This window comes from Grampus griseus, assembly GCF_964374135.1.
Source record: "Grampus griseus genome assembly, chromosome: 9".
NCBI classification, from domain to species: domain Eukaryota; kingdom Metazoa; phylum Chordata; class Mammalia; order Artiodactyla; family Delphinidae; genus Grampus; species Grampus griseus.
In genome coordinates this window covers 94,137,266-94,164,724 of record NC_139003.1, presented here as the reverse complement: position 1 = coordinate 94,164,724, position 27,459 = coordinate 94,137,266, and the positions used below count along the sequence as shown (strand labels likewise).

Here is a 27,459-nt window from a genome sequence, read left to right as displayed (position 1 = left end):
TCATCATCTCCCAGAATTCTGGAAATCCTTTGTCTTTTCATTTCTGCAAAGCTGCCTTAGAAGACTAGAAAAGACTTTACCGACAAGCTTTAGATGCTATGGTTCTTGGGCAGGGAGTGTACGCTTGGAGACCGGAAGGTGAGCCCAGAAGACATCATCCCTGTAGAAATCCACACAGTGCCTCTCACAGCCTCCAGTGGCAGGGAGAACAGAAACAGAATTAGCAGTAAACCATTTCCCTGGATTCCAACATAGGAGAATAAACAAATTAATATGCTGAAAAGAATTTAACCGAAAGAACAGCCTTTTGGATAAAAGACTCCATCACCTAGTTTCATTGCTTTTCTTAAGAGATGACATCTTAGGTTGCTCTCACCTTGGTATTCAGGACAGCAAAGTTTGGCCTCAATACCTTACCGACATTCTGGTTTGGACCGTTGCCTTTAATCACAAGTTAACAACCTTCGAAGGCATATTGAGTAAATCTGAAAAAAATGCACACAAATGATTCCATCTTTGGTTTCTTCAATTCACAAAACCCAGCTGATAGACTTGGGCTCTATTTTATTTTCCCCCCAAAAAATTGCATCCGGAGGAAGACAAGCCTACATCAGGTTTTTCATTTCTCTTCTTTTTTTTTTTTTTTTGACTTTTTATTTTATATTGGAGTAGAGTTGATGAACAATGTCGTGATAGCTTCAGGTGTCCAGCAAAGTGATTCATTTATGCATTTTCCCCTTTAGGTTGTTACATAATAGTGAGCAGAGTTCCCTTTCTCTTCTGTCTGCCATCCCATCGTGTCTGATTTTGTCTCTCTTTCTCCTCCCTTCCCCACCCCTGCCTTTCAGGAACAGCCTGAAGGGACAACCCTGGTGAAGGAGGAAGGGGACAAAGAAGAAAGCAAACAGGAGCCTGAAGTCATCTACGAGACAAACTGCCACTGGGAGGGCTGTTCTCGGGAGTTCGACACCCAGGAGCAGCTGGTGCATGTGAGTGAAGGGGGCCGGGAAGGGGGCTTTACAGCTATGTGACCTTTCCTGCGGGGTCAGTTCCCCTGACCCCATGCTGAGTCAAGTTTCTCAGCTAGCAGCCTAGCAAACTGGAGGGGGCTTGATGACTTTCTGAGAATAAAGAGAACTCTGAGCCACGGTGCTTGACCTGTTCAGTCAGCTAAAGCTGAGTGTAAAATTCAATAACGTCTTCAAGAGAGAGTGTAATGACTCTGATCCCATAAGCGAGAAAACACTGTTTTGAGTTAGCGACTTTGATGGTTATTGAGTAATAGTAAGCTGGACATGAATTATTATTAACCTTTTAACCAAGTTTGATTTTAACCAAGACCCAGTAGCAATCGAAAAAATCATAGAGGTGGGGGAAGTCCTTTTCCTCCCTCCTCCCTTCCCCTCCCCGACCCTCACCAGCTAAGGAGTCTCCCATGATTTTAGGCGTCAGTTGGTACTTGCTGTGAGAAGTGGGTAATGGTTTGCGATAAGCCGTTAGCACAGTTTCTTGACTTGAAGCCAATCCTTGCGGGCCTCACAGTTCCATGGAAAAAGCAATATATATTTTAAAATGTGTCTAATGATGTATATTTTTGAAAACTGCAATGTGGTCCGACTGAGAACCTCAGCTCGCCTTCCCACACCAGATTCAGAAATCTTTCCCGTACTCCCTTGCCAGTTATTTCAAATAATGCAGGGTACCCCCATCTACATACCTCATTAGCCCTGTTTCCTTGGCCCGTGCTTCGTCTTTGTTTGGTACTTTCTCAGGCCAGTAGAATCTCCCTGGCACATGGGGCCAGGAGCAGTTGAGATGGAAGGGCATTCGCATCATCAAGGATGACACGATGTCAAAGCACAGGGTTGCATTAAGGCATTGGGATGGTTTGCTGTGTGTAGCCCTTTCATAAGCTTTAAATATGACAGCAAATCTGACAGTAACTTCCTCATGACCCCCCCGCCCCATCATCTACACACACCATACACACCCCCATTCCATTCTCTTTACTTTTACACTCACTTTTTGTTTTTAGATGATCTATATCGCTTGATAACCCTCCTCCGTTTAAACACTAAGATTATACAATTCCTATTCGTTCTTATCCTCTAATATATACCACATGCTGCAGTTACATTATAGTGTCAAATATATGGTTTGCCAGGTTTTGAGATCCATCATATACAGAATGTTTTGAGGGCTTACCATGACCTCAGGGTTTCCCCCCCCCCCATTTCTTTTTTGATCATGTCTCCTTGTAATAGTATAGAGAGAATTCTAGATTTCTCTGCACAGCAAGAAACTAGAAAGTCAAGTGTTTTTAATTAAGGTATATTTCCAGATTTTTCCATGAACTTAATTTGATTCTTTCTCTTTAATTTGATGCAAGTGTTATTTTTAAGCCAAGCCTGACTTAACAGCCTTTTATTCTTGCTGATTGTTTTAATGGAAACCACAGACATTGTAACACTAAAGGGAAAAAAAAAAAAAAAAAGCTTGGAATTTTTCTTTTAATGTGGGGAAATAAACCCAAAGAAGAAAGAATGCCAAAAATACCCTCAGTGATAGAGTGAGTGAACATCGTACATGAGAAGAACTGGTGGTACAAAACCTGCCGTCATAAACGAGATGCTGCTAGGCAGTGCTGCTTGCCTTTTAAAACATCCTTCTGAGAGAGGACACGGTCTCATGGTGCCTTTTCTGTGGATAAGTCATTGCAGTTTCCAAGGAGCGCTGTGATTTTTGTTCAGCTGTTAGCAAATGAGGAAGGAAATTCCAAGTCTACATTTAAAAGAAATTGTGTTCCTCATCAAAGGCCAGTCTTGAGATAACATGTTGGGGGGTTGTGGTTATACCATCACATTTTCCCTGCCTTCTATGTCACATGAAAGCTTTTCAAAGACAGTGGTTATTGCAGGTATTTGTATTTAATCTCAGTGGCAAAAGGTTTTAGGTAGGGATGATGCTTTAATAGAGAGATCTGAGTAGTTTTAAGGCAAGGCTGCTTAACCTGTCAACTAAATGGCCACCATGTTGTCTGCTTTCTTATAAAAACTAGGAAATGAATTACATATACACCGGAATTTTTTTATTCCAAATTGGCAAGAAGAAATTCGTGTCAGGATTAGGAGAAAATCCAATGTATTATCTTTACGATATTAATTTTAGTCTGAGATAAATTATATGAGTTAAGGAAACTTAGTTAAGTGAATTAAAAATTTTAACTTACAATAACATAAATAAAGGTACTGGTTTATATCACTTATTCTCTGCCTTTTCACTCATTATCTGACGTGTAGAAATTCCAAATTTGTACGTGTAAATTGATTTTACTTCACGTGACAGACATATAAGTGCCTTCCTACTCACGGTGAATCTGGTGGCTTCGGCAGTGGCCTGGTGTATTATTTTTTGTAGACTGAATGAATAGCTAGTTGAAATCCACCTAATTACTTGGGTGGCAGATGGAAAAAAGACCAGTGGCAAAAACCAGTTTTTTAAGGACAGAGGAAGCATGAACTATTTGCATTGCTATGACTCTCCTTGGAGAGAGGACATTTTGTGAATTAGTTGAATTTTCCTGCTACACACAACCAAGAGGCAAGGTGTTAAACCATTCTGATGCTCTGCCTTATTTATAGCCATGACCCATTCTTTTTCCCCCTCTTACAGTTAATAGAAAGATTCATGATTCTTCATGGTTGTCTATCTAGTGTCTGACAGTCCCGACTGCCTGCGAAAGCAAGTCACTATCTATAATTGATATCCTCCCGTGGAATAGGGTGCTGGCTGCAATTGAAGGGCTTTGCTGAAAGCTCTTAAATCCTGACAAGTTCTCCCCTTGTTCTGGTTCAGTCGCTGAGCTGCACGGTTGGAATTCCAGAGTCATTTGAACTTGGTGCAGAAGGGAGACATGTGTTTCGCATTAGCAAATCAGAGTTGAAGAGGAGAATTAGGGACTCGGCCGACTTTGCCCGCCAGGTAGTCTCATTTTCAGCGTAATGCACTCCGTGTTCTCTTGAAAAGATGACCCCATCCCATTACTGTCCGAACAGATGGGCTAAATATTGCCTTTGCCTTCTCTTCTCCTCTATTTCAAGCCCCTGTCCTTCTCCCGTAGTGTGTTGATTCCAGGTTTGCCGTGGAGTCTTTCTCACTGGGATGTTTAATTAATTTCTCTTCCCAGCAAGATAATTATAATTGGACTTCATGACTCTCCAGCTAGTATTAAATGTGTCATAAATTTACTTCTATGCCCAGAAGCTAAGGAGACAGATGTATATTTTTGTTAGCTGGTTTTTTGTTGTACTTTGTCCCCTTCTTAGTAGCAGTTAAAATAAGAGAGTAAGAAGGATATAGAGTACAAAAATTAATTAAAGTGCTTTCGATTAAGACGGAATTTATTATTGATTTGTCAAGATGCCAGCCATTTCTCTTCCCTTGATAGCTGGAAAGCGCAGAATCTAACATCTCAAAATAATTTGAAAAGTCCACACTTCCCCTTCAATCCCAAATGAATTAGATCCTCTTTTTTTGCTGTCGTGCATTATATATTCCCAAACGCACGACTCTTATATCTGATTCTGAAAGTCGTAGAATATCGGTTCGCCCAGTGTGGTTTCTGTTTTTGTTTTGTTTTGTTGGTTTAGCTTTTTTTACTATGGAAAACAACTCAAATTCTGTCTGCTGGCCTTGCTTCTCACAGAGATGAGAAAGGTTTCCCAACCTTCCTGAGACCCGTTTCCCTCTTGCATTCATTCTGTCCCGGAAGACAGTTCCAGCTCTGGCCCTTGGATGCTTGGAAAATATCCAGCATGCATTGCCTGCAGCCCAAGTTAGTCTCAGGTCCTTTGCTTCTGAATGGCGTTGTGTGTACCACTGATGTTCTGAGAGGCTTAAGAAGAGGAGAAAGGAATACATGTGAAGAAAGAGGAACATGTACCTCGGTGTGCGTCACCACTGCCAGGCGTCTAGTTATGCTTGAAAACATAACTGCTGGTATCCGAAAGAGTAAAAATAGTATAATCACCATAGCTAATGCCCACCTGTTTGCTCTGTCACTGTAATTCGCTTAACTTCTATTACACCAACCCAACCCTTTCTTCCCGTTTAAGGAATAACACATATAATATTCTCTCCAAAGGTCAAATTATTTTTTTACCAGTTTTATTCCGCTTATTCCAGATAAGAATAACCTTATCTGCAGGGAGGGCCTGGGCAGTTACACTGTGCGGGCTCTTGTCTCCTGCCTGTAGGGCCGAACAGCAGAGAACACGAGAGGTGTTTATGTGAGTCCCCAGCTTCAACTGGGTGGCATGTACGTCGCTGTACTCCTTCATTTGTATCATTTAAACGTGGTGTCAAAAATTCACCCTTTTGTACAATGATTAGCCACCTCCTTGGATTTTAAATGCTTTCATATGCTGCGGATTTTGATCTCTAAAAGCGTGCTGAAGTTTCCTTTACGAGAAGAACACAGTTATAATCACCTTTGCTGCCATGTGAACACACATTCTGTACATCGGCAGCATGAAAATGAAAGGCTTTCTTCTTAATATCGTAGAGGTTTAGATACAAAGGAAGCACACCTAATCTGCAAAGAATTGATGCGTCCGTAGGAATACGGGAGAGTGTTAGGATGTGGTGAAGACATTACTTTCATATTAATACCGTGTTCCCAAATTTGCATTTTAAATGTTTTCCAGCTAATTTTGATCCCTTTGCGTAAGTTGCATTGTGTATCTTTCCCTAAGAGAAGATGGAGTTTAAGATGTGATCGGGGCCTCCGATAAGAGGCAGACATAGATTTGTGTGCACATAAAACCTAAAATGAAGGAGTGAAGATTTTGATCTCATTTTCCCTACATCGATGCTAGTTAATTTAGTGACTCTAATTATTTGGAAATAACTGCATGGAAAAATGGAGACGAAGAACCAGCAACTTCAAAGCCATCCTTTGACAATCGTGCCCCAGGGGTCACGTTCTTTTTCAAGTTACTGGCTAAATTGCACCTGCAGAAATTGTTCCCATAAAGACACTCGGGAGATTAGACTGAGTGGGGGGCATGGAGGGCTGTGTGGTCCACCAGTGAGAGCCTCCCGGCACCAGCGGAATTCTGAGTGGCAGCGCCATCTCTGCCCTGACCCTTGGGATGACCTCCCTGGAACCATTTGACCCTTTAGAACGTTATTTTCTCACTTATCATACTGTGAAACAGCCGTGAAAATAAGTGCCGTCCCCCACGTCCAAGGCCAAACAGAGATCTCATGCAGGAGGCCTAATGAGAAACAGACAGAGGGTCTCAAAGAGGTGACTCGTCTCTCTGTTTTATGTATTTGTGTTTTGCAGGGCAGAGTGGGGGAGGGGTGGGCAGTGGCGCTGTTGGGTTTTGTGGCCTCTGTGTATTAGCTCTAAGGCTTATTTCATATTCATTGTTGCTGAACTGAGGTGTGCATTTGACCGAAGCTGGAGATCCCGTTCTCTTCCCCCAGTGTGGTTCTAACGGATGGGACTTGGCCGAGACATTTCACCTCTTCCAACCTTGGTTTTAGTAAAAGCAAGGGAAGGGTTCAAAGTGGATCGTCCTTAGGCTAAGAATGGCAGGCAGGTTTCATTTCAGGTACAAACCTACTGGCCGGCAGTCACTTGGGGTGCTGAGCTGCGCTCTTCCCCACTTGCAGCTGCAGAGGCAGGGGGGTAAGGATGATGCAAAGCCTGCCATGGACGAGGTTTCGCAGCAGACAGGTACTCACTGTATGTTTTCCGAAGTCCTCCAACTCTGTAGATTAAGTGCACTCCAGAAGAATTGTGGTTAATTTTTCTAGGGGGTGGTATGTTAATTACTTGAGCAATGATTGTATTATTAAAATTCTCTCTTTACTAACGCTCCTTCACCCGTGAATGAAGAACAACAAATCAATATTTTAAATAAGATACAATGGGTATCGAATCATATCTTAGTTACTTTCTTAAATTTGCTCATCCGTTTTAGACCCCATGAAATATTTCATCAAAACCTTCATCCGAATAACTGTTTACTGCCTTTTGGGGAGGATTTTTCTATCAAAAGCTTTTTGATTGGTTCTGAATGATACTCTAGGTGAGATTCTGGATTCTGCTAATAATTAGTTCCCTGGAATATTCTGTATGGACGCAATTTATACAAGAGAAGATGGTGTCACTTTGGGCTGGGCTGCCTACCTCACTAAAGTTTACTTGCCAATAGCAGATCTTGCTGATACCACGTATCCTCTTGTTTGTCAGCAAAAGTATGAGCTGACACACAGCAACTCACTAGAAGAGGGCCTGGGTGCAACCTTCATACTACCCACTGCCCCAGCTTTGCGGTGGGCACCTGCTAGCGCAACTTAGACCAGAGCCTCCTGGAGTGGTCCTTCTCATTGGGAGGGGGAGACAAGGAAACATAAAAGCATAGTAAACAATGTAAAGTTGGACCTCATGAAGCCATAGAGTGTAGTTGTGATTTTCGGGGCTCAGAAGAGGAAGAAGTGTATGAGGGGTACCCAGAAAGCCTTCTGGGAAACGTGGGAAATATGGTTAAGGTCAAAGCAAAGCAGACCAAATATGCAGGTCAGCTTTTGAGATATGATGACAATGGTGATGGTGATGATGATGATGGTGATGGTGATGGTGATGATGGTGATGGTGATGGTGATGATGACGATGGTGATGGTGATGATGATGATGGTGATGGTGATGGTGATGATGGTGATGGTGATGACGATGGTGGTGATGGTGATAATGATGGTGATGGCAATGAGGATGAGGATGGTGACAATGAGGATGATGGTGATGATTTTGTAAGAAGAAATAGCACCTTATCTGAAAGAAAACTTTGGCTGACCACTGTTCTCCTGCTATAGTACGATGCACTGCGTTTCAAAGCTGACAGACCTGGGTTCAAAACCTGCTTTCCACACTAGGCATGTTACATTCCTTCTCTTGAAACAAGAATAGTAATAGTATTTACTTCATAAAACAGTTGGGGGAATTAGCTTAAAAATTATGCTCAATAAAGTGTTAGTGCTTCTCCATATAAAAGTAAAAAGTGTAAAGGTATTTACCGGCTGCTAAGTGCATGTGTGTTGCCTGTGAAAACATGGTTTAGGCTGGTATTCGGGCAGTGTTTGCGTTGGCATGTCACCGTGAAGTGACTAACTGCATAAAGATGCTGACCGGGCCCCCAGTTCATGAAACCTAGGAGAGAAGGGCTGGAGAAGTCCCTGGGTCCCTTCCTTGTACTCCAGATCCCTCACTGGACTGGCTTGTGCTGTGTTGAGGTTCAGAGCCTCATCCTGTTATGAGTTCAATTGTGCTGACATCCTTCTGAAAGTTCTCCTTGGTGGTTGCCCTAAAACGAGGCTCCCCAACCTGGGCACACGGGGGCAGGGGGTTCTTTGGTGTGGGGACTCTCCTCTTCCTTGTAGGACTGTTAGCAGCATTGCTGACCTCTGGCCACTGGATGCTGGGAGCGCCCCTCCTCCATTGTGACAACCAAAAATGTCTCCAGACATTGCCAAATGTCCCCTGGGAAGGGAGAATTACCCCCAGTTCTGCTCTTTCCTCTTGCAGTGTGGGAAGAAAAAAGCAACAAAAATTTAAAAAGTATATTTGTGATTAAAGATAAATTTTCTCCTGCTCAAATGTACTTTAGAATGTTCGGATTAAAAAGAAAAGATAACCTCATTAAACAGTCTCCAGCAAAAGACTATATGTATTATATATATATTTATAAAAAATATATATATATACACATTCTGTATTACATTTATAGATATTATGTGTGTGCATGTGCACGCATGCATGTGTGTGCATGTATGTGTTGTGTGTGTGTGTGTGTGTGTGTGTGTGGTGTGCATTAATTGGCAGAACTTAGTTTTAAAACCACATTTGCTAAGGTTAGGCACACACAGTAGTTCTCAGGAAGTCCCATAACCAGCCAAGCCCTTTGTCTTGGTGGAGAAATTCCATCACTGTTTTTCTTTTTTTTGCAGACCGAGGGAAGTCACTCAGACTTCAGCTTCTGAGACCATGGCAAGCAGGGTTGGAGATCAGGCTCCTGCTTTGACATAAAACAGAGCTCAAAGAACAGAAAGCAATTTTCTAGTGCAAGGACTTTTTGAAGATTCAGAGACATTTAGGCTTTTCTAAGATTAGCTAAATACTGCCATAGATGGATTTTTTTTTTCGTTTTTAGAATGATTAGTGTTGGCTAGAGAAGAGAACTGTAAGTGGCATATTCTCAAAAGACTATGTATAGGCCAAGGCCTTAAACTTAAGCCATCCCCAGCCCCCGAGTTGACAGTAAAACTAGCATCAGTGAGTGAGGGTGTGGAGAGAATATTGGATGGTGTGTTGGAGATTTATCTTTTATCCCTACATCTGCCAAAAGTTGCTTCTGACTTTGAGTAAGTCACCCTACAACTTCAATCATTAGTTTCTCATCAAAAATGGAGATAACATCTATCTGATTCTCCTCACAAGTTTTTTTGATTTGTTTTTTGTTTGTAAGGATAGAATGAGATCATGTAATGGAAGTGCTTTGTAAACTCTGAAGCATTATTCAAATATAAGGAAGGATAGAATCCATGAGAAGTAGCATTAATAAATCTACCTAATGGAGAGATTAAGGAGACTTTTCACCAGAATAAAAAAGTTTATAAGTATGTTGGTAATTCAGTTGTGCCCTCTCACCTCTGTAGGCTGTTGATCTTACCTGTTACAGTACATCATCATCATCACCACCTAGTGGCTGCTATACAAATTGCAGGCATAGTGTTGAGAAGAAAAAAGTCTCATGCACATCAGACCTATGGACTTCGGGTTGGGGTTGATACACCTTTTTATGTTTATCCCTTTGAGTAAGGAGAACATACAGGGCAGGATGTTCAGGAAGAAATAGAGCAGGCTATTAGGAAGACGATAGATGTACAGGCAGAGCAGTGGGAAGACAAGTAAAGTGAAGGTGCAGAAGAAGGACTGAGAGAAAGGTCTTGTGGAGATCAGATTTGAACATGGTCTTGAAAAGGAAAGTGGATTTAAATAGGGAAAGACCATTGCAGGGAGGAGCTGGAGCTTCCATGTGGAAAAGACAGTAGGAAGAGGTTAATGGATGCAGAATATATGGGAGAATTTTATCTATGAGTCGGTTATATAAGGCTGGGGTTTTTGACACTTCTTGGGGTCAGAAATATAATTACAAAAGGATTCATTCTGTGCCTTTGGACTGAAAAGTGGTAAGTAATGCAGTTATGTTAGAACCAAGTGTGTCTGGAAGGCAGAGGGTAGTGGGAAGTAAGGTTATGGAGCAGAGAAGCACCATTTCATGGGTGACCTGACTGCTAGATTAGCAGTCTGACTTATGTTCCAGATGGAGTAAGGAGGATCGATGTTTCTGATGAGAAAGTTTGAGCCCGCATGAGCTTTAGAAAGATGAGGGCTGAGCTTTGCACAGCTGTATTTGAAGAGGGCAGGGGTACGAGTGGGGCAGGGCCGGAAGTAAGACTCAGAAATGGGAATTATTTTAACTTATTTTTTTAAAACCTGGGAGTAGAGTTCGGAGATGTTTCACAGTTATGGTTTTCGTAGCTAATGTGGGCATTGTAGACGTTGTTCAGAGATCAGTTCGAAGTTTCCGGTTGCTGACTGGGCACCTGGGAGATGGTTTTGCCCATGAAACTCCTGTCTCTTATGTGAGTGGACCAGGTAGGTTCATTACTTAAAGTTCCTCAAATCCTGTTGTCTCTCTTAGAAGTAGATTGACCAGGGTTGCTGGGAGAGTGATCTCTGATGATTTTTGGAAGATGCCTCCTATGGTGTTAGTCAAGATTTTAGCACCCGGGTAGCGATGGTTTTATTTGCTACTATTATCAGTTTTCTTTCTTTGTTGTTTTGTTTTTCTCTGTGCCTATTTTCTGGTTATGGGTACATGATCTCAAGTTCTGAAAATGTCTTTCAAGTCAGGAAAAGGAAACTGTGCCAGCCCTCTTCTGTCAGCTTCAAAGGATTTGGGGGTGGGAGATCTCTTTACACACCTGGTCCAGCCCTGTCTCACCTGCTCCCTCCGTTTCACCTTGAGGGACCTCGGTTTCTTGGGTGTTACCTTCAGCAAGCGTGATGTGTCCCAAGGAGCCAAGCTTTCTCTCCAGGATGAGCAGGAGAACCCTGGCTCAGGAAGAGCAGGTCTTCCCCAGCATCCTTCCCTGGCGGTAGTGAAAGTGTTCACCCTTCCCTCTCCTGGACCACTTGGCCGGACATGGTGCAGTTCCTACTGGCCAGATAAAGCAGTCAAACAGACTGCAAAGAAAACACAGCCCTCCTTGTATTCTCCTTGTGTTCAGCAGAGATAACTTTGCTGGAGTTTCAGTACTGAGTCATTTGGCTTCTGGCAGGCGCTTTAATTGCTAAAATGCAGATTTTTTTTTTCTTGATCAAGAAGGGATTATTCTTGTTATCAGTCCAGAGCATCTTATTTCAAGATGAAAAGCCTTTACTGAATTACAGATGTACGTTTGTACAAAGCTTTTCGGCGATTGACAACTCAAAGAGAAAGTATGATTTATTAGCCTATAATGGCTAACCCTGAGCTATGGTCTAGGTTCTCCCGATTTGTGAAATTGCTTAATATGAACTGCCTTTTATGCCGTTCAAGCCTCAGGTGACTCAAATACATGTAGTCTCCATTACAGGATATGTTACGGAAGAGGGAAAAAGAAAAGCGGGGGAGGGAGGCAAAAGGAGAGAAGTGGCTTCTAAAATTCATCTTGGTGGTGCCTTTTACAGTAGTTTGGCTGATAAGCTGACAGAGGAAAGATTAATAACGAGGCTTGTCACTATCAGTACCTGCTTGTCGATTCTCTGTAACAGGGCTGTCTGTTCAGCATGGAAATTATTGATTAAATAAAAATTGCTATTAGATTGTGATGTGATCCATAATCACAAACAATGGTGGACATTCCTCTTTTAGATCCTCAGCCATGCATCAAGTTGTTTCTTTTTTTCCCTTGCTGTAATTTATATCGCGCTGACACTTGAGCTCATTAGGACTAGCCTTTCTGCTCGGAGGCAGGAAAGCACGGGCATGCGCAGACCGGCCAGAGTGGGCCGGAGGATGGAAGGACCATTCTGGTGGGGGGCCTGGCCAGTTCATCCACTGGGCAGCAGCAGGGTTTTTGTCTGTTTGTTTGTTTGTTTAACTCTCTTTTTTAATTGTGTTAAAATACACGTAACATAACATTTACCATTTGACCATTTTATTTAACTTTTTTCTAGTTTTCCTGAGTATAATTGAAATATAAAATTGTATATGTTTAAAGTGTACAACATGATACCTTGATATACATATGCGATGTGAAATGATGAACACAGTCAAGTTAATTAACACATCTGTCACCTCACAGAGTTACCTTTTATTGTGCTGTGATGAAAACACTTAAGGTCTACTGTCTCAGCAAGTTTCAAGTATACAATAGGGTATTCCTAACTATAGTCACCATGCTGTATATAGATCCTCAACTTACTCATCTTATAAATGAAAGTTTGTACCCTTTGACCAGCATCTATTCATTTCCCCCACCCTCCCCCAGACCCTGGCAACCATGACTAATACTGTTTCTATGAGTTTCACTTTATTTTTTATTTTTTTAGATTCCACATATAAGTGACACCGTACAGTATTTGTCTTTCTCTATCTGACTTATTTCACTTAGCATAATGCCCTCCAGGTTCATCCATATTGTCTCAAATGGCAGGGTTTTCTTTTTTTAATGGCTGAGTAATATTCGTTTTTTGAGGAAGCTCCTTACCATTTTCCATGATGGCTGTACCAATTTATAGTCCCACCAATAGTGCACAGAGTTTCCTTTTTCTCCATTTCCTCACCAACATTTGTTATCTCTTGCCTTTTTGATAATAGCTATTCTAACAGGTGTGAGAGTATATCTCACTGTGGTTTTGATTTGCATTTCCCAGTGATTAGTGATGCTGAACACCTCTTAACGTACCTGTTGGCCATTCGTATGTCTTCTTTGGAAAAATGTCTAATCAGATCCTTTTAAATTGGATTATTTGGGGTTTGGGGTTTTTTTTTTTTTTTTTTTTGCTATCAAGTTGGATGACTTCTTTTTTTGGATATTAATCCCTTAGCAGATATGCGGTTTGCAGTTTTTTTTCTCCCATTATGTAGGTTGTGTTTTCATTTTGTTTCCTTTGCTCTGCAGAGCTTTTTAGTTTGATACGCTCCCACTTGTTTATTTTTGCTTTTGTTGTCTGTGTTTTTGGTGTTATATCCAAAAGTCATTCCCCAGACCAATGTTAAGGAGGTTTTTCTTTCTGTTTACTTCAAGGAGCTTTACAGTTTGTGGTCTTTAATCCATTTCAAGTTGTTTTTTTTTTCTATTTCTGTGGAACATGCCATTGGAATTTTGATAGGGATTGCCTTGAATCTGTAGATCACTTCGGGCACTGTGGGTATTTTAGCAATAGTGATTCTTCCAATCCAAGAACAGACTCTTTCCATTTATTTGTGTCTTGTTCAACTTTCTTCATCAATATCTTACAGTGTTCAGTGTACAGATCTTTAACTTCTTCCTTTAACCTCTTTTAAATTTATTCCTAGCTATTTTATTGTTTTTGAAGCTATTGTAAATGAGATTGCTTTTTAAATTACTCTTTCAGGTGGTTCATGGTTAGTGTGTTAAAACACAACGGATGTTTGTATGTTGATTTTGTATCCTGAAACTTTGCTAAAGTTGTTTATTAGTTCTAACAGTTTTTTGGGTGGACTCTTTGGGTTTTCTATACATAAAATCATGTCATCTGTAAACAGAGACAGTTTTCCTTCATTCCTTCCAATCTTGATGCCTTGTATCTCTTTTTCTTGCCTGATTTCTCTGTCTGGGGCTTCCAGTACCATATTGAATAGAAGTGGTGAGAGTGGGTGTCCTGATTTTGACCATTTTGAAGTGTGCCGTTCAGCGCCATGTAGCACATTCACAATTTTGTGCCGCCATCGCCACTACCTAGGTCCAGAACATCTTCCTCACTGCAAAAGGGGACTATGCCCATTAAGCAATCACTGCTCTTTCTTCTTCCTCCACAGCACCTGAAAACCATGAATCTACTTTCTGTTTCTGGTTTATTTGCTTATTCTGAACATTTTGTAGGAATGAAATCGTATAATATATGATCTTTTGTGTCTTCCTTTTACCACTTACCAGTGTTTTCAGGGTTCATCCACGTTGTAGCATGTGTTAGTGCTTCATCCCTTTTTATGGCCGAATCACGTTCCATTGTCTGACTGTATTACATTTTGTTTATCATCCTTTTATCTGTGGAAACAATTTGGATGTTTTCCACCTGGTGACTACTGTGTTCTTACGAGCATTCGTTTTTCATTTCAACATTTATTTTCCAGTCTTTCAGGTGTATTTCTGCGAGTGAGACTGCTGGCTCATATGGTATTTCTGTGTTTAATTTATTTGAGATGCTGCCAAACCTACAGCAGGTTTTAAGCTGTCTTGCACAAGCTCTGCCTTCTCAGGGGGTCTTACCGCTAACCTCATTAGCCCCTTGGATGTACTCATTATTCTGTCCCCACCACCACCTCCCCACCTTGCCTGGGCTCTGCCTACCCTCCCTGGGCTGCAGGCTCAAGCTGGCTGTCTGGGTGCTTCTCTCCAAAGCGACTGGTGGCTCTACCCTCTGTGGGCACGTGGGCATCACTCGGCAAAGAGGACCATACATCTACTGTCACCACTTTTCCCCCCAAAGGGGTGGGACTGTTTTGGACAAATGCATAGACTAAATATTCAGAGCATTAGGTCATGTGGGCTTGGCCAAACAAAATAGACTGACAGGTTGGCCAAATTTTATATTTAAAGGGTGATTCAGATGAAGTTCTGTTCAGGAGGATTGACCATAGTCCTTTCACAGTAGCTTGTTTGCGGGTTCATAGCTGGATATTAACTTTATTTGTTTTTTGTGGATATTAATTTTATGATCGCTTCTAAATGTAGAATCTTAAAAACGACCTAACCCACTACCTGCCTTTTTTTAAACCAAGTACAGTGAAGTCTAGAAAGGGTCAGGACCTTATCTAAGGCCACTAAACTGGTTAGTGAGTGGCTTTGGTACCGATTAATTTGTTCACTCATAGACGAATTCTCTTGTTTTAAATGGTTGCTTGGCACATATAATGAAGGCCTGGCCTTTAGACTTCCTAAGCTATTAAATTTATGCATTCTACCATCCCCCACTTCACTCACCTCACCCCTGCCCCCAACACACCGTCCGCCTCTGTCTGTCTGTCTATCTGTCTGTCTCTCTCTCCGTTTTCCTCTTGCAGGGGAAAGCTGCCTCCAGCACACACACACATGTACTGCAAGTTGGAAACCACTGAAAGTAAATATAACTCTTCATCACAAACATCAGACCCCTTTAATCCAAACAGAGGTGAAAGTCAGATGCCCATCTAGGGCTGATCATCTTGACTCAAGGTAAAACTCATGCACTCATCCAAAACATGCATTTGTCTTTTGCTTGAGAGAGAATATGTGTGATTGATTATATTAAACTTAGGACTGGAAACAACACTGCAAGGAGGCAGAACTTTTGGAACTTGAAACCCCAAGCTGACAGTCAGCACTCCCACCCCGCACTTCTGCTGTTGTTTCCTAGTTTGGCTTTAAGCTGTAGCCCTTCACATGGACGGAGGCAAGGATGGGACTTCTCCAGGGTGGAAACAGCCAGCAGGACAGTCCCTTGGTACCAAGGCTCAGTACCAGCTACAGAGGTGCTACTCAGACTGGACAGCCAAGCTTCCTGATGGGCCTGAATAAAGAGCACGAGGCCGTGGAGGGGAAGCGAATGCAAGAGAGTTGGGGGTCACCCAAGAAAGCCCTTCTGACTGAGTAAACGCAACTCCTCGAAGAAGGCAGGCACCAAGTGTGCAAAATATAGATCCCAGTGGAATTCTTTGATAAAGTTAGACTTTAAGTCATCCATACAGAAGCTAGAAAGAAAGTGCATACGTGGAGACAAGAAAGAGGTGTGGCATAGACATATCTGACCCGCCTCCAATCCAGTGGCTGGTGGGCAGGTTGAGGGCCTCAAAAGGGCTGCTGTGGAATCTGGGGAAGGGGAGGCGTATTCCTTGGAACTCATGGTTTAGAGGTGACACAGGGCTGTGAAAGCCAAGCAGCTCATTTTCTAGTTTGCTCTTGCCTTTGTGTTCATTTGAATGAGCACGCACTTGGGACTGGGAACTAAGGGTCCATCAGCGATTCACACGAGGCCTGTCCTCTGGGGCTTCCCATCCAAAACGGGGGGACAGCAGGAAAAAGAAGAAGAGTGTCTGTCCAACTGAAAAGGGATGGAGATCACGATTGGCAAAGGGGATCAGAAGCCAGCCGAGTGACAAAATCTCTCAAGCAGAGAGGTTTATCCGATGCCAGGGGACTGAAGTTCATTACAAATGGAACCAGGAACCAATATGAGAAATTTTTGAGCAGCTACAAAAAAGTGGGTGACGGGCTGGGAGATTGAAGTTGGTGATATCATTCAGCACTTTCAAAGAGAGCAAGAGAATGAATTCTGAAAATGACAGGCGGAGGATGTCGAGTCAATGCTGGAGGAAATTATATTTTTATTGTTAAAAGTTTTTTGTCTTATCACAAGATGAAATAGTAATCACTGGGACCCTCTGGGATCACCAAGAAAAACATTGCACTGGACTGGGCTGATGTTTTCTTTGGCAATTTTGTGAGGCTGGTTGGCCACGAAAATGCAGTAAATACATGTTGGGACCTCAGCAAAACATTTAATAAGCACCTTTGGCCAAGACAGAGAGTGATGGTTGCACTAAGCAGCAGTTAAGAGGCGTATTCATTGGGCTTGCCCCCAGCCCCGTCTTGCTTAGCAGTTTGATGTTTGTTTCCAGGACGGAGTCATAGAATGCAATTATCATCAAAGTTGTTTAGGAGGAGTTTTCAAATCCAGTTAATGCCTGAATCAAGATCCTGAAAAATCAAACCACTGAAATCACTCCATGGAGATTTAAAATGATGATAATAACATAGGGCCTTTAATGAACTCTAAATTCACTTTTACTAGACACTGAGATTTGCCCCCAAAACTGGCTTATGGAATTCTCAACTGCAGAAGAAACAGAAGTACACTTCATTAGAGTCACGCCCAAATTGTTTCAAGAAAATACCACTGAGCTCAGCATTCCGACTTCTAAAGATAATACTGATTGGATCAAGCAGAAATAGACCCAAACATGCCTTGTGAATAGTGGTTGATAGAACCAAGGAAGAGAGATTTGGGGGTTTCAGGGGGACAGAGAGAGCTGGGGGCATGATAACCGCCTTCAAATATTGGTGGGTGGGTTGCCATCCTGTAGAAGATGGATCTGATCTTTCCCCGATGCGTAGAAACCATAGGGAAACAGATTTAGGTTTAATATAAGGAAAACTAATTTGACAGTAAGAGCTGACCAGAATGCTACCCCAGGAAAGAGAGAGTTCCTGAACTCAACCTTAGGTATTTAAATTGGACACCATTGGGTGTGGAGTGTTATGAAGGTCATTCAGAGCCTCCCTGGGTTCTGGACTAGATGAATATTAGCCCTTTTAAAGTCTGAGAGAAATTGTTTTATTTTTTAGACATTTCCTGAAGCCAGTCATGTGCTGTGTTCAGAGGAGGAATAGGTTGGTATTTGTCCTTAACTAAGAATTCATGAAATCATCTCAGTTTTAGAACAGTTCTAAGTCTTTCCTCTCTATTTATTCCAAGCTTTTCCTTTCCTTACTTAAAAATATTTTGTTATAAAACATATTACTAATTAGTAAAATGAATTAGCTGGACAAAGCACTTGAAAGCTGAATCTCTGAGTTCCTCAGATGACAAACTCGGGATAAGAATTTGGGGAGTCGTCAGGCCAGAGAGTTCCCTTGTATTCCAGAACTACCTCTAATCCAAAACGTCTTGGAATTTTGGGTTTTTTTCTCATTGTGTTTTAGTATGACTAGTCCTGCGTTGGTTATTATTTATGAAAACTTCCCGTAGAATTTGCTTTAGAAATGGGTCTTGTGTGCTGCGTACTTTTAGATCACATCCATTTTTCTTTTCTGAGATACTTTGCGATAAAAGCGTTAGTGCTAAGGCCATTGACATGGAAAATCATCAAATGTGTTCGAATACTAGAAAAGGAATTTTTTTTCCTCAAAAAATACCTCAGTTCCCTCTCGGATTTGGACTGTGCCTATGTGGCCTGAGTCTTTTGCAACATGAAGGATATAAAACTTAGCCTGATCATTCAGTGTTGGCATCCTTTTTTTTTTTTTGTCCAGACTGCAGTCCGTATCAGAGCAAGGCCCAGTCTTGTCTTTGTGTTTATTGCAAGCACGCAAGAGATTACATAATGCACTTTAAATTTTCTGCTCTTTCTGTTGTGTAGCAACAAACAGCTCTTGCTGGGTTCTGCTTTTCTCCTTTTTTCCTCTTTTTTTTTTTTCTTTAATTTCCTTCCTGCACCTCATTATCTTGATGATTTATTTCACCCATCACCTGTGTTCTGGGCAGAGCTAAGGCATCTGCGGGGATGTTGATCGCTCCTCAGTAGCTAACGAACCCTTCGTTTTCCTCCTTTCTTTGTGAATCAAGAGATAAGGGTGACCCCTTCATTTTGAGGGGCTGAGCTCAGAACATCTGGAGGATTCCCATTAGTGTGTTTTTTAATAAATTTATTTATTTATGGCTGTGTTGTGTCTTTGTTGAGGTGCGCAGGCTTCTCACTGTGGTGGCTTCTCTTGTTGGGGAGCACAGGCTCTAGGCGTGCGGGCTTCAGTAGTTGTGGCATGCAGGCTCAGTAGTTGTGGCTCGCGGGCTCTAGAGCGCAGGCTCAGTAGTTGTGGCACATGGGCTTAGTTGCTCCGTGACATGTGGGATCTTCCCAGACCAGGGCTCAAACCCGTGTCCCCTGCACTGGCAGGTGGATTCTTAACCACTGTGCCACCAGGGAAGTCCCCATCAGTGTGTTTTTAATCATCAGAAATTCCTGAAAAACCTTAAGAAATTAGTAAAAAGAACCAAATCAAAATGAACCGTTCTTTACCTAAAGTACTAAGAAAATGTGAAATGCACTTACCAACCACTGTTTCCATGGCCTTCCCCTTTAGGGGTCCAAGCATCAGTAATTTCTCCCCTGAGGAACTTGGGGGCCATCTGTTTGGTCCACTTGAAGGGACGGATGTTTTCTTTGGAATCATGTGTTCCAACTTGGGAATAAACCGAAATGACCCTGGCCGCCGAAATCTGGAGGTTCCGTCCCTGTCGGGACTTTTTAGGCCTGCCCCCTAATATCTGCAGGAGTACAAATATGGGCTCACATGCTGTGTACCTCAATACTTAGAAGCTGTAAGTCAAACTAAGAAACCGTTCAATAAAATATTTTATACTTTGACCTGGTCTAACATGTCGTCCGAACAACTGGGAAGGCCAGATTTAAGAGAGGATTCTGAGTCCTGTGCCAGGATGTGGTGGCCCAGGGATGACTGTCTCCCACCCCCACTTCTTTCCCCCTCGGGCTCTGGAGAGGCATGGAGACTCCCACCTGCTGGTCCAGACCCCATCCCTATCCCCCCATAATAGCTAGCCTTTGGTCCAGGGACACACATACTTGGGAAGATGGCCTGGTTTGTCTTCCGAAGGAGGGACCCCAAGAAGGGTCCTGTCCAGACGTGAGAATCAGGCACAGAGTCTGTTTGTGCAGGGAATTCCAGAATCCCAGGATCTAGAGTGTGGTCCAGAAGAGGCACTGGGCTCCATTCAGGCCTCTCTGACTCCTGTTCCTGGGGGATAGGTGTTCGGCTGGAACAAGCTGGAACCAGACCCTCTGAAGCAGGGTTGCTGAGTCTGGTCTGCATACCAGCGGCCAGTTCATGGACTGTCCCTGGTCTGTAGGGAGATGAGGAAACTGGGTGCCAGGTGGAAATCAGAGCACCTCTTCCTCCATGGAGAGCATATTGCTTCAGGGCTTCCCTGGTGGCTCAGTGGTTAAGAAGCTGCCTGTCAAGGCAGGGGACACGGGTTTGAGCCCTGGTCCGGGAAGATCCCACATGCCACAGAGCAATGAAGCCTGTGGGCCATAACCACTGAGCCTGCGCTCTAGAGCCCGCGAGCCACAACTACTGAGCTCACGTGCCACAACTGCTGAGGCCCCCGCGCCTGGAGCCCGTGCTCCACAACAGGAGAGGCCACTACGATGAGAGGCCCACGCGCCACGGCGAGGAGTGGGCCCCCGCTCCCCTCAATGGGAGAAAGCCCGCGCGCAGCAACAAAGACACAACTCAGCCACAAATAAATAAATTTATTTTTTAAAAAAAGAGCATATTGCTTCCAAAAACTGTTAGTCGAACTGAGCAGCATGCTTCGCCAGTCTGCGATCAGACACACACACTTTGTCTTCATCCTTGAGGAGCTCTCCTGGGCCCCCTAGGGCCTTTCCTGGCTGAGTCTAACGCCAGCCCGGCTCAGTGACCTTGGCTTCTGCCGGTCCCTCAGGTCGTTTCTGGGCTAAGAGTCTATGATATCTCCTGTATTTTCATCTCCCTGGATGCCTTACATCTTCCCTCCTTTCCCTAGTAAAACTCTGTAAATAGGTAGAACTTCTCCCACCCTCATGAGTCCGGAGCCTCACCCTAGAGCTGGTAGGGCACTTGGGAACCTGCATTTCTAACCAGCTCCTGGACAAGCCCTGCTCTGCCCTGCCGCCGCTGGCTCTGGAGCAGGTGCGCCACTGGGGCTGGGGGCTTGGGGGGGCACGAGAGCCTGGCCCCCTGGGCTATGTGGCTTAGAGCTCTGGTCCCTTACACACTCTCTTAAGTACAGGAGAATCTGTATTTTAGTTTAGAACCTGTTCCCTGCTTAATTTATTAAGTTCATTTTGCAATTGACATATACACACTACTTACTATATTTAAAACAGATAGCAACAAGGACCGACTGTATAGCAGAGGGAACTCTGCTCAATAATCTGTAATCACCTAAATGGGAAAAGAATTTGAAAAAGAATAGATACGTGTATATGTATAACCGAATCACTTTGTTGTACACCTGAAACTAACACAACGTTGTTAAGCAACTATACTCCAATATAAAATAAAAACTAAAAAAAAAAAAAAACCTCGTTTTGTTCTCTTTTGAGGGGTGACACATTCAAATGAGATGTTAGTGGTAAAACAATTAGCTTCTTTATGGTAGAAAAGTGCATGAGATTTGATTCTAAGAGCTGTAGTATCCTTTGGCCATGCTGAACTCGGGGCTCTGAGAAGGAAGTGATTTGAAGTATCCGCTTCCTCCTGCCAAAATTGCCTAATCCCCCTCTCCTCTGCACCCCCGTCCCTTCCATCAACTCTTTTCACCAACTGGAGCCTCCCAGCTGACTCGACTTTGGAGACTAGAGATGAGCAGTCAAAGGGAGAAAGAGAAATTGAACAGGAAGCTGGGGAGGTAGTAAAATAAATGTCCTTGCCTTCAACCCACATCCTCCCTTCCCACCCTGGTCAGTGGTTTGTTGGGCCAGAGCCTAGGTGGATGGCCTCTCAGTAACAGACACAAGGAGGCCCCTGGTGAGTAAGCAGCCCTTTTCTAGAGCCGGGTGTCGGCTGCTTCCTGCCAAGTGTGCAAAAGATCAGCCCTGTCCTCGCCCCGCGGGCCCAGTGGAAGTTTAAAGTGCTTCTCCTGGCGTGAGTTCTTGGTCCTTAGGCACCATCCATCCATGTGTGTAGGCCAAAGAAATAACCAGGGCAGTGCAGGCATACGATGGTATCCATTCGAGTCTTGTTAACGCAGCGAGTAATTACAGAGGATGATGATGGCTTAGGTCTCCAGCATTTTATTTTGTTCTCAAAGCTCCCAGCTTCATTGGAAGTCTTCATTCCAATACACTCATGACTTGCAGACCTGTCATTTGGATCTTGGGATTAAGGGCTTTGTCTGTACTCATAAAACGTTATAAAGCTGCTGGCCTCTATAGATGCATTTAAACTCAAAGAATTCATCAGTTCCAACATGCTGGAAGTTTCTTTCCAAATGTTTTAATTGCAATGCACTGTAAAATTTAAGAGGGTTCGGGGAGGTAATTAAACATATGCAATTAATGTAGTGTCTAATGGCTCTTCCTGTTAATTTTCACAGCCCAAATACTGTTTTTCCTTCATATCCTTCCTTCATATCCAGCCCCATGTGCTCCTTTGCTATTAATCATACACCAAGGCCACACCATCCACAGGACCTTTGCACCTGCCATTCCCACAGCTGGGATCAGTCTTCTCATAGAATCCACAGACCTTCCTCTAAGCCTCTGCTGAAGTTCTCATGGTATCGAAGAGGTCTCCCCTGACCGGCTTGTAGAAAATGACTCATGTGACCCCTCCATCACTCCCTTAACCTGCTTTGTAACTTTTTACATATCTCATAATCTGAAACATTACTTTTTTAGATTAAAAAATAAAATTATGGAAGTATAGTTCATTTACAATGTTGTGTTAGTTTCAAGTGTACAGCAAAGTGATTCAGTTATATATTATTTTTCAGATTCTTTTCCATTATAGGTTATTACAAGATTTTGAATGTAGTTCCCTGTACTATACAGTAGGTCCTTGTTGTTTACCTATTTTATATTTAGTAGTGTATATCTGTTAATCCCAGACTCCTAATTTATGTCTCCCCTACCTGTCCACTATCCCCTTTGGTAACCATAAGTTTGTTTTCTACGTCTGTGAGTTTATTTCTGTTTTGTAAATAAGTTCATTTGTATCATTTTTTTTTAGATTCCACATGTAAGTGATATCATGATATTTGTCTTTCTCTGTCTGACTTAACTTCACTTAGTATGACAATCTCTAGGCCCATCCATGTTGCTGCAAATAGCATTGTTTCATTCTTTCTTATGGCTGAGTAATATTCCATTATATATATATACCACATCTTCTTGAAACATTCTTTTTTAATCAGTGTACTACTGTCTGCCTTCCACCACAAGGCTGTAAACACCATGAAAGTAGAATATTTTTTTACTCATTCCCAAGACTGGCCTGGCATATAGTAGGTATTCTGTACATATTGTTAAATGAATGCATTAATGAATATTGATTTTCTCCTTAACACCATGGCTTAGAAAATTGTGTGTGTTTGAATTCGGGGTGAAGAATACTTTTTCAATCAGTTAAACACTTTGCTATCCATTCTTAAAATAAACTTTAATAGTTCTAGAATATGGTGACTGTTATACTGATGATATACAGAGGAGAGCCCTTGAAGAAAAGACTATATTCACCTAAGTATTAAATAAGGTTTGGTATTACTCAAGCAACATGGAAACATTAAAGTTCAGATGACTGTTAAAAAAAAAAGACCAAAATAATCCATAATGCCTTCAAAATCAACAAAACCAAAGGCAACTTTTATTAAAAATTTTATAGGTTTTCTCTCTTCTTAATCTATTTCTTAGAAATTGAGAATATACTGAGTGTATGGGTATGTGAATTTATATTTTGTACCCTGATTTCATCATATAGATATAACCATAATCACCTAATCATTGCTATTTGACATCTAGGATTTTTACAACATTTTTTCACTATTGGAAATAATAAACATCTTTGTGTAAAATTCTTTGCTCCTAATTAGAATTGTTCCCTTCAGATAAAATCTTTAAAACAAAGGAACTGAGTTCAACAGATTAATTTAAGGATGATTTTTGACTAAATTTAGAAGAATATACCATTGGGATTTTGCCTGGAATTTTGTTAAAATCTCAAACGAACAGAGTCTATTATCCTCTAAAAATTCAGTTTTCTCATGTAGAAATGGGATATATTTTTTTATTTCTAAGCCTTCTAACTTGATATTTTTCTTCTCTTTTTCTTACCCATTCCTAGGCATGAAATTCCTCCCCCCCTCATTCATTATTGCTTTTAATAGAAATTTTAATTTAAACTTTAAATTAAATAGAAAATTAAATTTTCTATTTAATTTTAATTTAAATTTTAATTTAATTTTAAGTTACATAGACAATTTAATTTAAATTTTAATAGAAATATTGCTTTTAATAGAAAAGGGACTGGGTTTGTTTATTTTTATTGTGTGTACACTCAGCCTCCTGAATCTTGGTGTTCCTAATGGTTCTGTATTTTATTGTCCCAGGTTTTCTAATAATACACTTCTATCACCTGCAAATAATAATAATACCTTCTTTCTAATAGGTATATATTTTGTTTCTGTCTCATTGCATTGGTTATATTTCTTGGTAGCTGCTGCTTGGTGCCTGGCTTTAATGGGAATGTCCCTCTAGTTTTCAGTCTTTATATAATCCGTTCATTTAAGATGGATACAATTTGCGCATGTGAATGAAGTACCCTTCTTTCTGTTCCTAAATGTATACAGATTTTATCTTGAATGGTTATAGTTACTTTATTAACTTTTTGCCACCTAAAGAGATTACCGTGTAGTAGGATATAGTTCTTTGTCACTCGAGAATATGCCAGATGAGTTATTCTTCTGATACGTTACAGGATTTAGTTTGTTCTTTTTATTTATAATTTCCCCATTTTTATGACTGAGATTTATATCTTTCTTTTCTTTTTTGTGCTACTTTGGTATCAAAGTCACTCTAGATTTTTTTTTTAATGTTCTTAGTCATTTTCATCTTTTCCATCTCCAGAGAGCATTGCATAGCATAATAGTCTGGTCCTTGAATGTTTGAAATAACATTTCCGTAAAACTGTTTGGATCTAGAGTCTTTTGAGAATAAAATCATTGGGTAACTTAAAATCTTTTTCTTATGGTTTGAGGAACTTCGCAGTTTTTTACCACTGAGTCAATTTGAATTACGTTTATTTTTCCAGAAAGTCACCCATTTCATTGATATTTTCATCTTTACTGTTTTCACGCTGTGGTTATTTAAACTCTTTGATAAATGCCCTTTGTGTGCTTCATTGTACCACCTTATTTGTTTATTTGTTTGTTTGTTTTTGTGGTTTGTATTTTCTCCCACCTGCTTGGGTACGTCATTGGTTTCATCTTGTATTTTTACTTTTTCCCCCCAAATCCGTTTCTGGGATTAGTTACTAATTCTACTGTTTAAATTTTAATTTGTATCTTTTTATTTGTTTTTATTTTTAAATTATTCTCTATCATGCTTTCTTGGGCTGATTTTTGCTTTCTCCTTATAATTTCTAAAATGAACTATTATTTTTTTCTTTTTAAATAATAAATGCACTTAAAGATGTTAACTTTCGCTTTAATTCACTTTGACTCTCATAAAGTTTGACAGTCCTGCTATTTCAAAATCGTCTGTAGTTATTTTTATGGGTTATTTCTTTCAGTAGATAAGAAGTCACTTAATTGTCAAATATATTTGAGCCCCTGCTATAAGCCAGGCACTGTTCTAGGTTCTGGAGATACATTTGTGACCAAAAGAGTCAAAAATCCTTGTCTTTATGGACCCTGCATTTCAGTAATAATGTAGCTTCTACTACTACTAACAGTCAGCAATACTTGGTTTTCAGTCAGGTATTATGTGCCAAGCACTGTACTAAGAGCATGCTGTGTTAACTCATTTCATCCACTCATAACCTAAAATCTCCATTTTATAGACGAAGGACCCAAGTCATAGAGTTTCCGTAGCTTGTCCACTGTCACATTGCCAGTACATAGCAGAGCCAAATGGCTTCTTAATAACTATGCCAACAAGGACACTATGGTTTGTGTGTTCCCTGGACCTAGGATTTTGTTTGTTTATTAGCACATTTAAACTTGTGTTAATTTTATCTAGTCAGTAGAGATTTGGGTGTGTGCAATTTCTGCTTTTAATATTTTGTGGAGATTATTTTCACTGTGTAATACACATTCAGTTCTTTGAACATTCTTTCGGACAAGTACCAATAGTCTTAGGCAATGTTCCTTCATTCAACTGTCTTAATGGTGTTAGTCAAAATCTTTCTGTCACCCCTATTTCTTTGTCTGCTTATTCTAAAACTGGTACTGGTGCATTAAATCTCATATGATTATGTTTCTAGCTATATTCTTTATAATTTTAACAGGTTTTGCTTTCTATATTTTGGTGCTTGGTTATTTGGTAGAGAAAAGTGTTGCTTTCCTTTAAGGATTGTACTTTTATCAGTACAACGTTGTTGTTTAATTTGTTTAATATTAAGATTAATATCACTAATAGCACACCCACCTGTTTATTTTTTAACAATTTCTATAATTTTGTTTTCAGTGACTCCCTGACATTTATAGCTATATTTATTACCATCTGAGAGAGTTTGCCTATAGTGGGTAGATTTGAGACATTTATTTTGAATGTGAATTTTCGTGTTTTTTTTTTTCGTGTTTTCTCTGTATGTGTGTGTGGATGTGTGTCTGTATGTGTGTTGCCATATTTTCTTTATTTTTACCATGGCCAATTTGAAAGTTAATAGAGTGTTTTAAATATTGGTATACTTGCCTATACATTTATTAAATACACAATTAAATGCATAATTTCTAATTACTGAAAAAGAGATATCAAAAAATCCCCTACCTGCACGTTATTTTGCAGGACAAATAATTTATTATTTAAGCAATTCTTTCTCTCCTTTTTCTATTCTTCCTTGCGTTTGCCAATTTAATTTGGGCTTATGGACTCAATTATTATACATGTATTAATTTTACTATGTAAGTCACCTCGCTTATGGTTTTATATGTTTACTTTTTTTAAAAATCAGTTTTATTTATTTTTGGCTGCATTGGGTCTTCATTGCTACATGCGGGCTTTCTCTAGTTGCAGTGAGCAGGGGTTACTCTTCGTTGCAGTGTGCGGGCTTCTCATTGGGTGGCTTCTCTTGTTGCGGAGCACGGGCTCTAGGCACGTGGGCTTCAGTAGTTGTGGCTCGCGGGCTCAGTAGTTGTGGCTCAAGGGCTCAGTAGTTTTGGCCCACAGGCTCTAGAGTGCAGGCTCAGTAGTTGTGGTGCACAGGCTTAGTTGCTCCACGGCATGTGGGATCTTCCTGGAGCAGGGCTCGAACCTGTGTCCCCTGAATTGGCAGGCGGATTCTTAACCAGTGTGCCACCAGGGAAGTCCCTATATGTTTACGTTTATAACAGTCTTTTCAACAATCTTTATACTTTGCCCTGAGTGTTCATTTGACTTCTGCTCTTCATCCTTTCATGTAATGGCTTCTTTCTTGAGATCTTTTCTTTTTTTTCCATCTTTTTGTCAAGAGGGAAAACTTTTTAAAAATTTTCCTTCCTACATTAGTAACAATTTAGATGAGTCAAGTTTTGGGGGGGGAAATTTTATTTTCTCTTATACCCCTATAATTCAACATTTTCCACTAATGGGTGGCCAGTGAAAAGCTGGATTAAACATTCAATCATTTCTTGCCACTGGA

At 41.1% G+C, this 27,459-nt stretch overlaps 1 protein-coding gene across 1 annotated transcript in view; it reads left to right on the top strand.

The window, feature by feature from the left end:
* Positions 1–27,459, top strand: part of GLI3 (GLI family zinc finger 3) — a 282,714-nt gene that overhangs the window by 219,170 nt on the left and 36,085 nt on the right. The window contains exon 10 of the mRNA XM_082662430.1: positions 849–989. Within this exon, the coding sequence (XP_082518556.1) occupies positions 849–989 (141 nt within the window). The remainder of the gene's footprint in view (positions 1–848; positions 990–27,459) is intronic.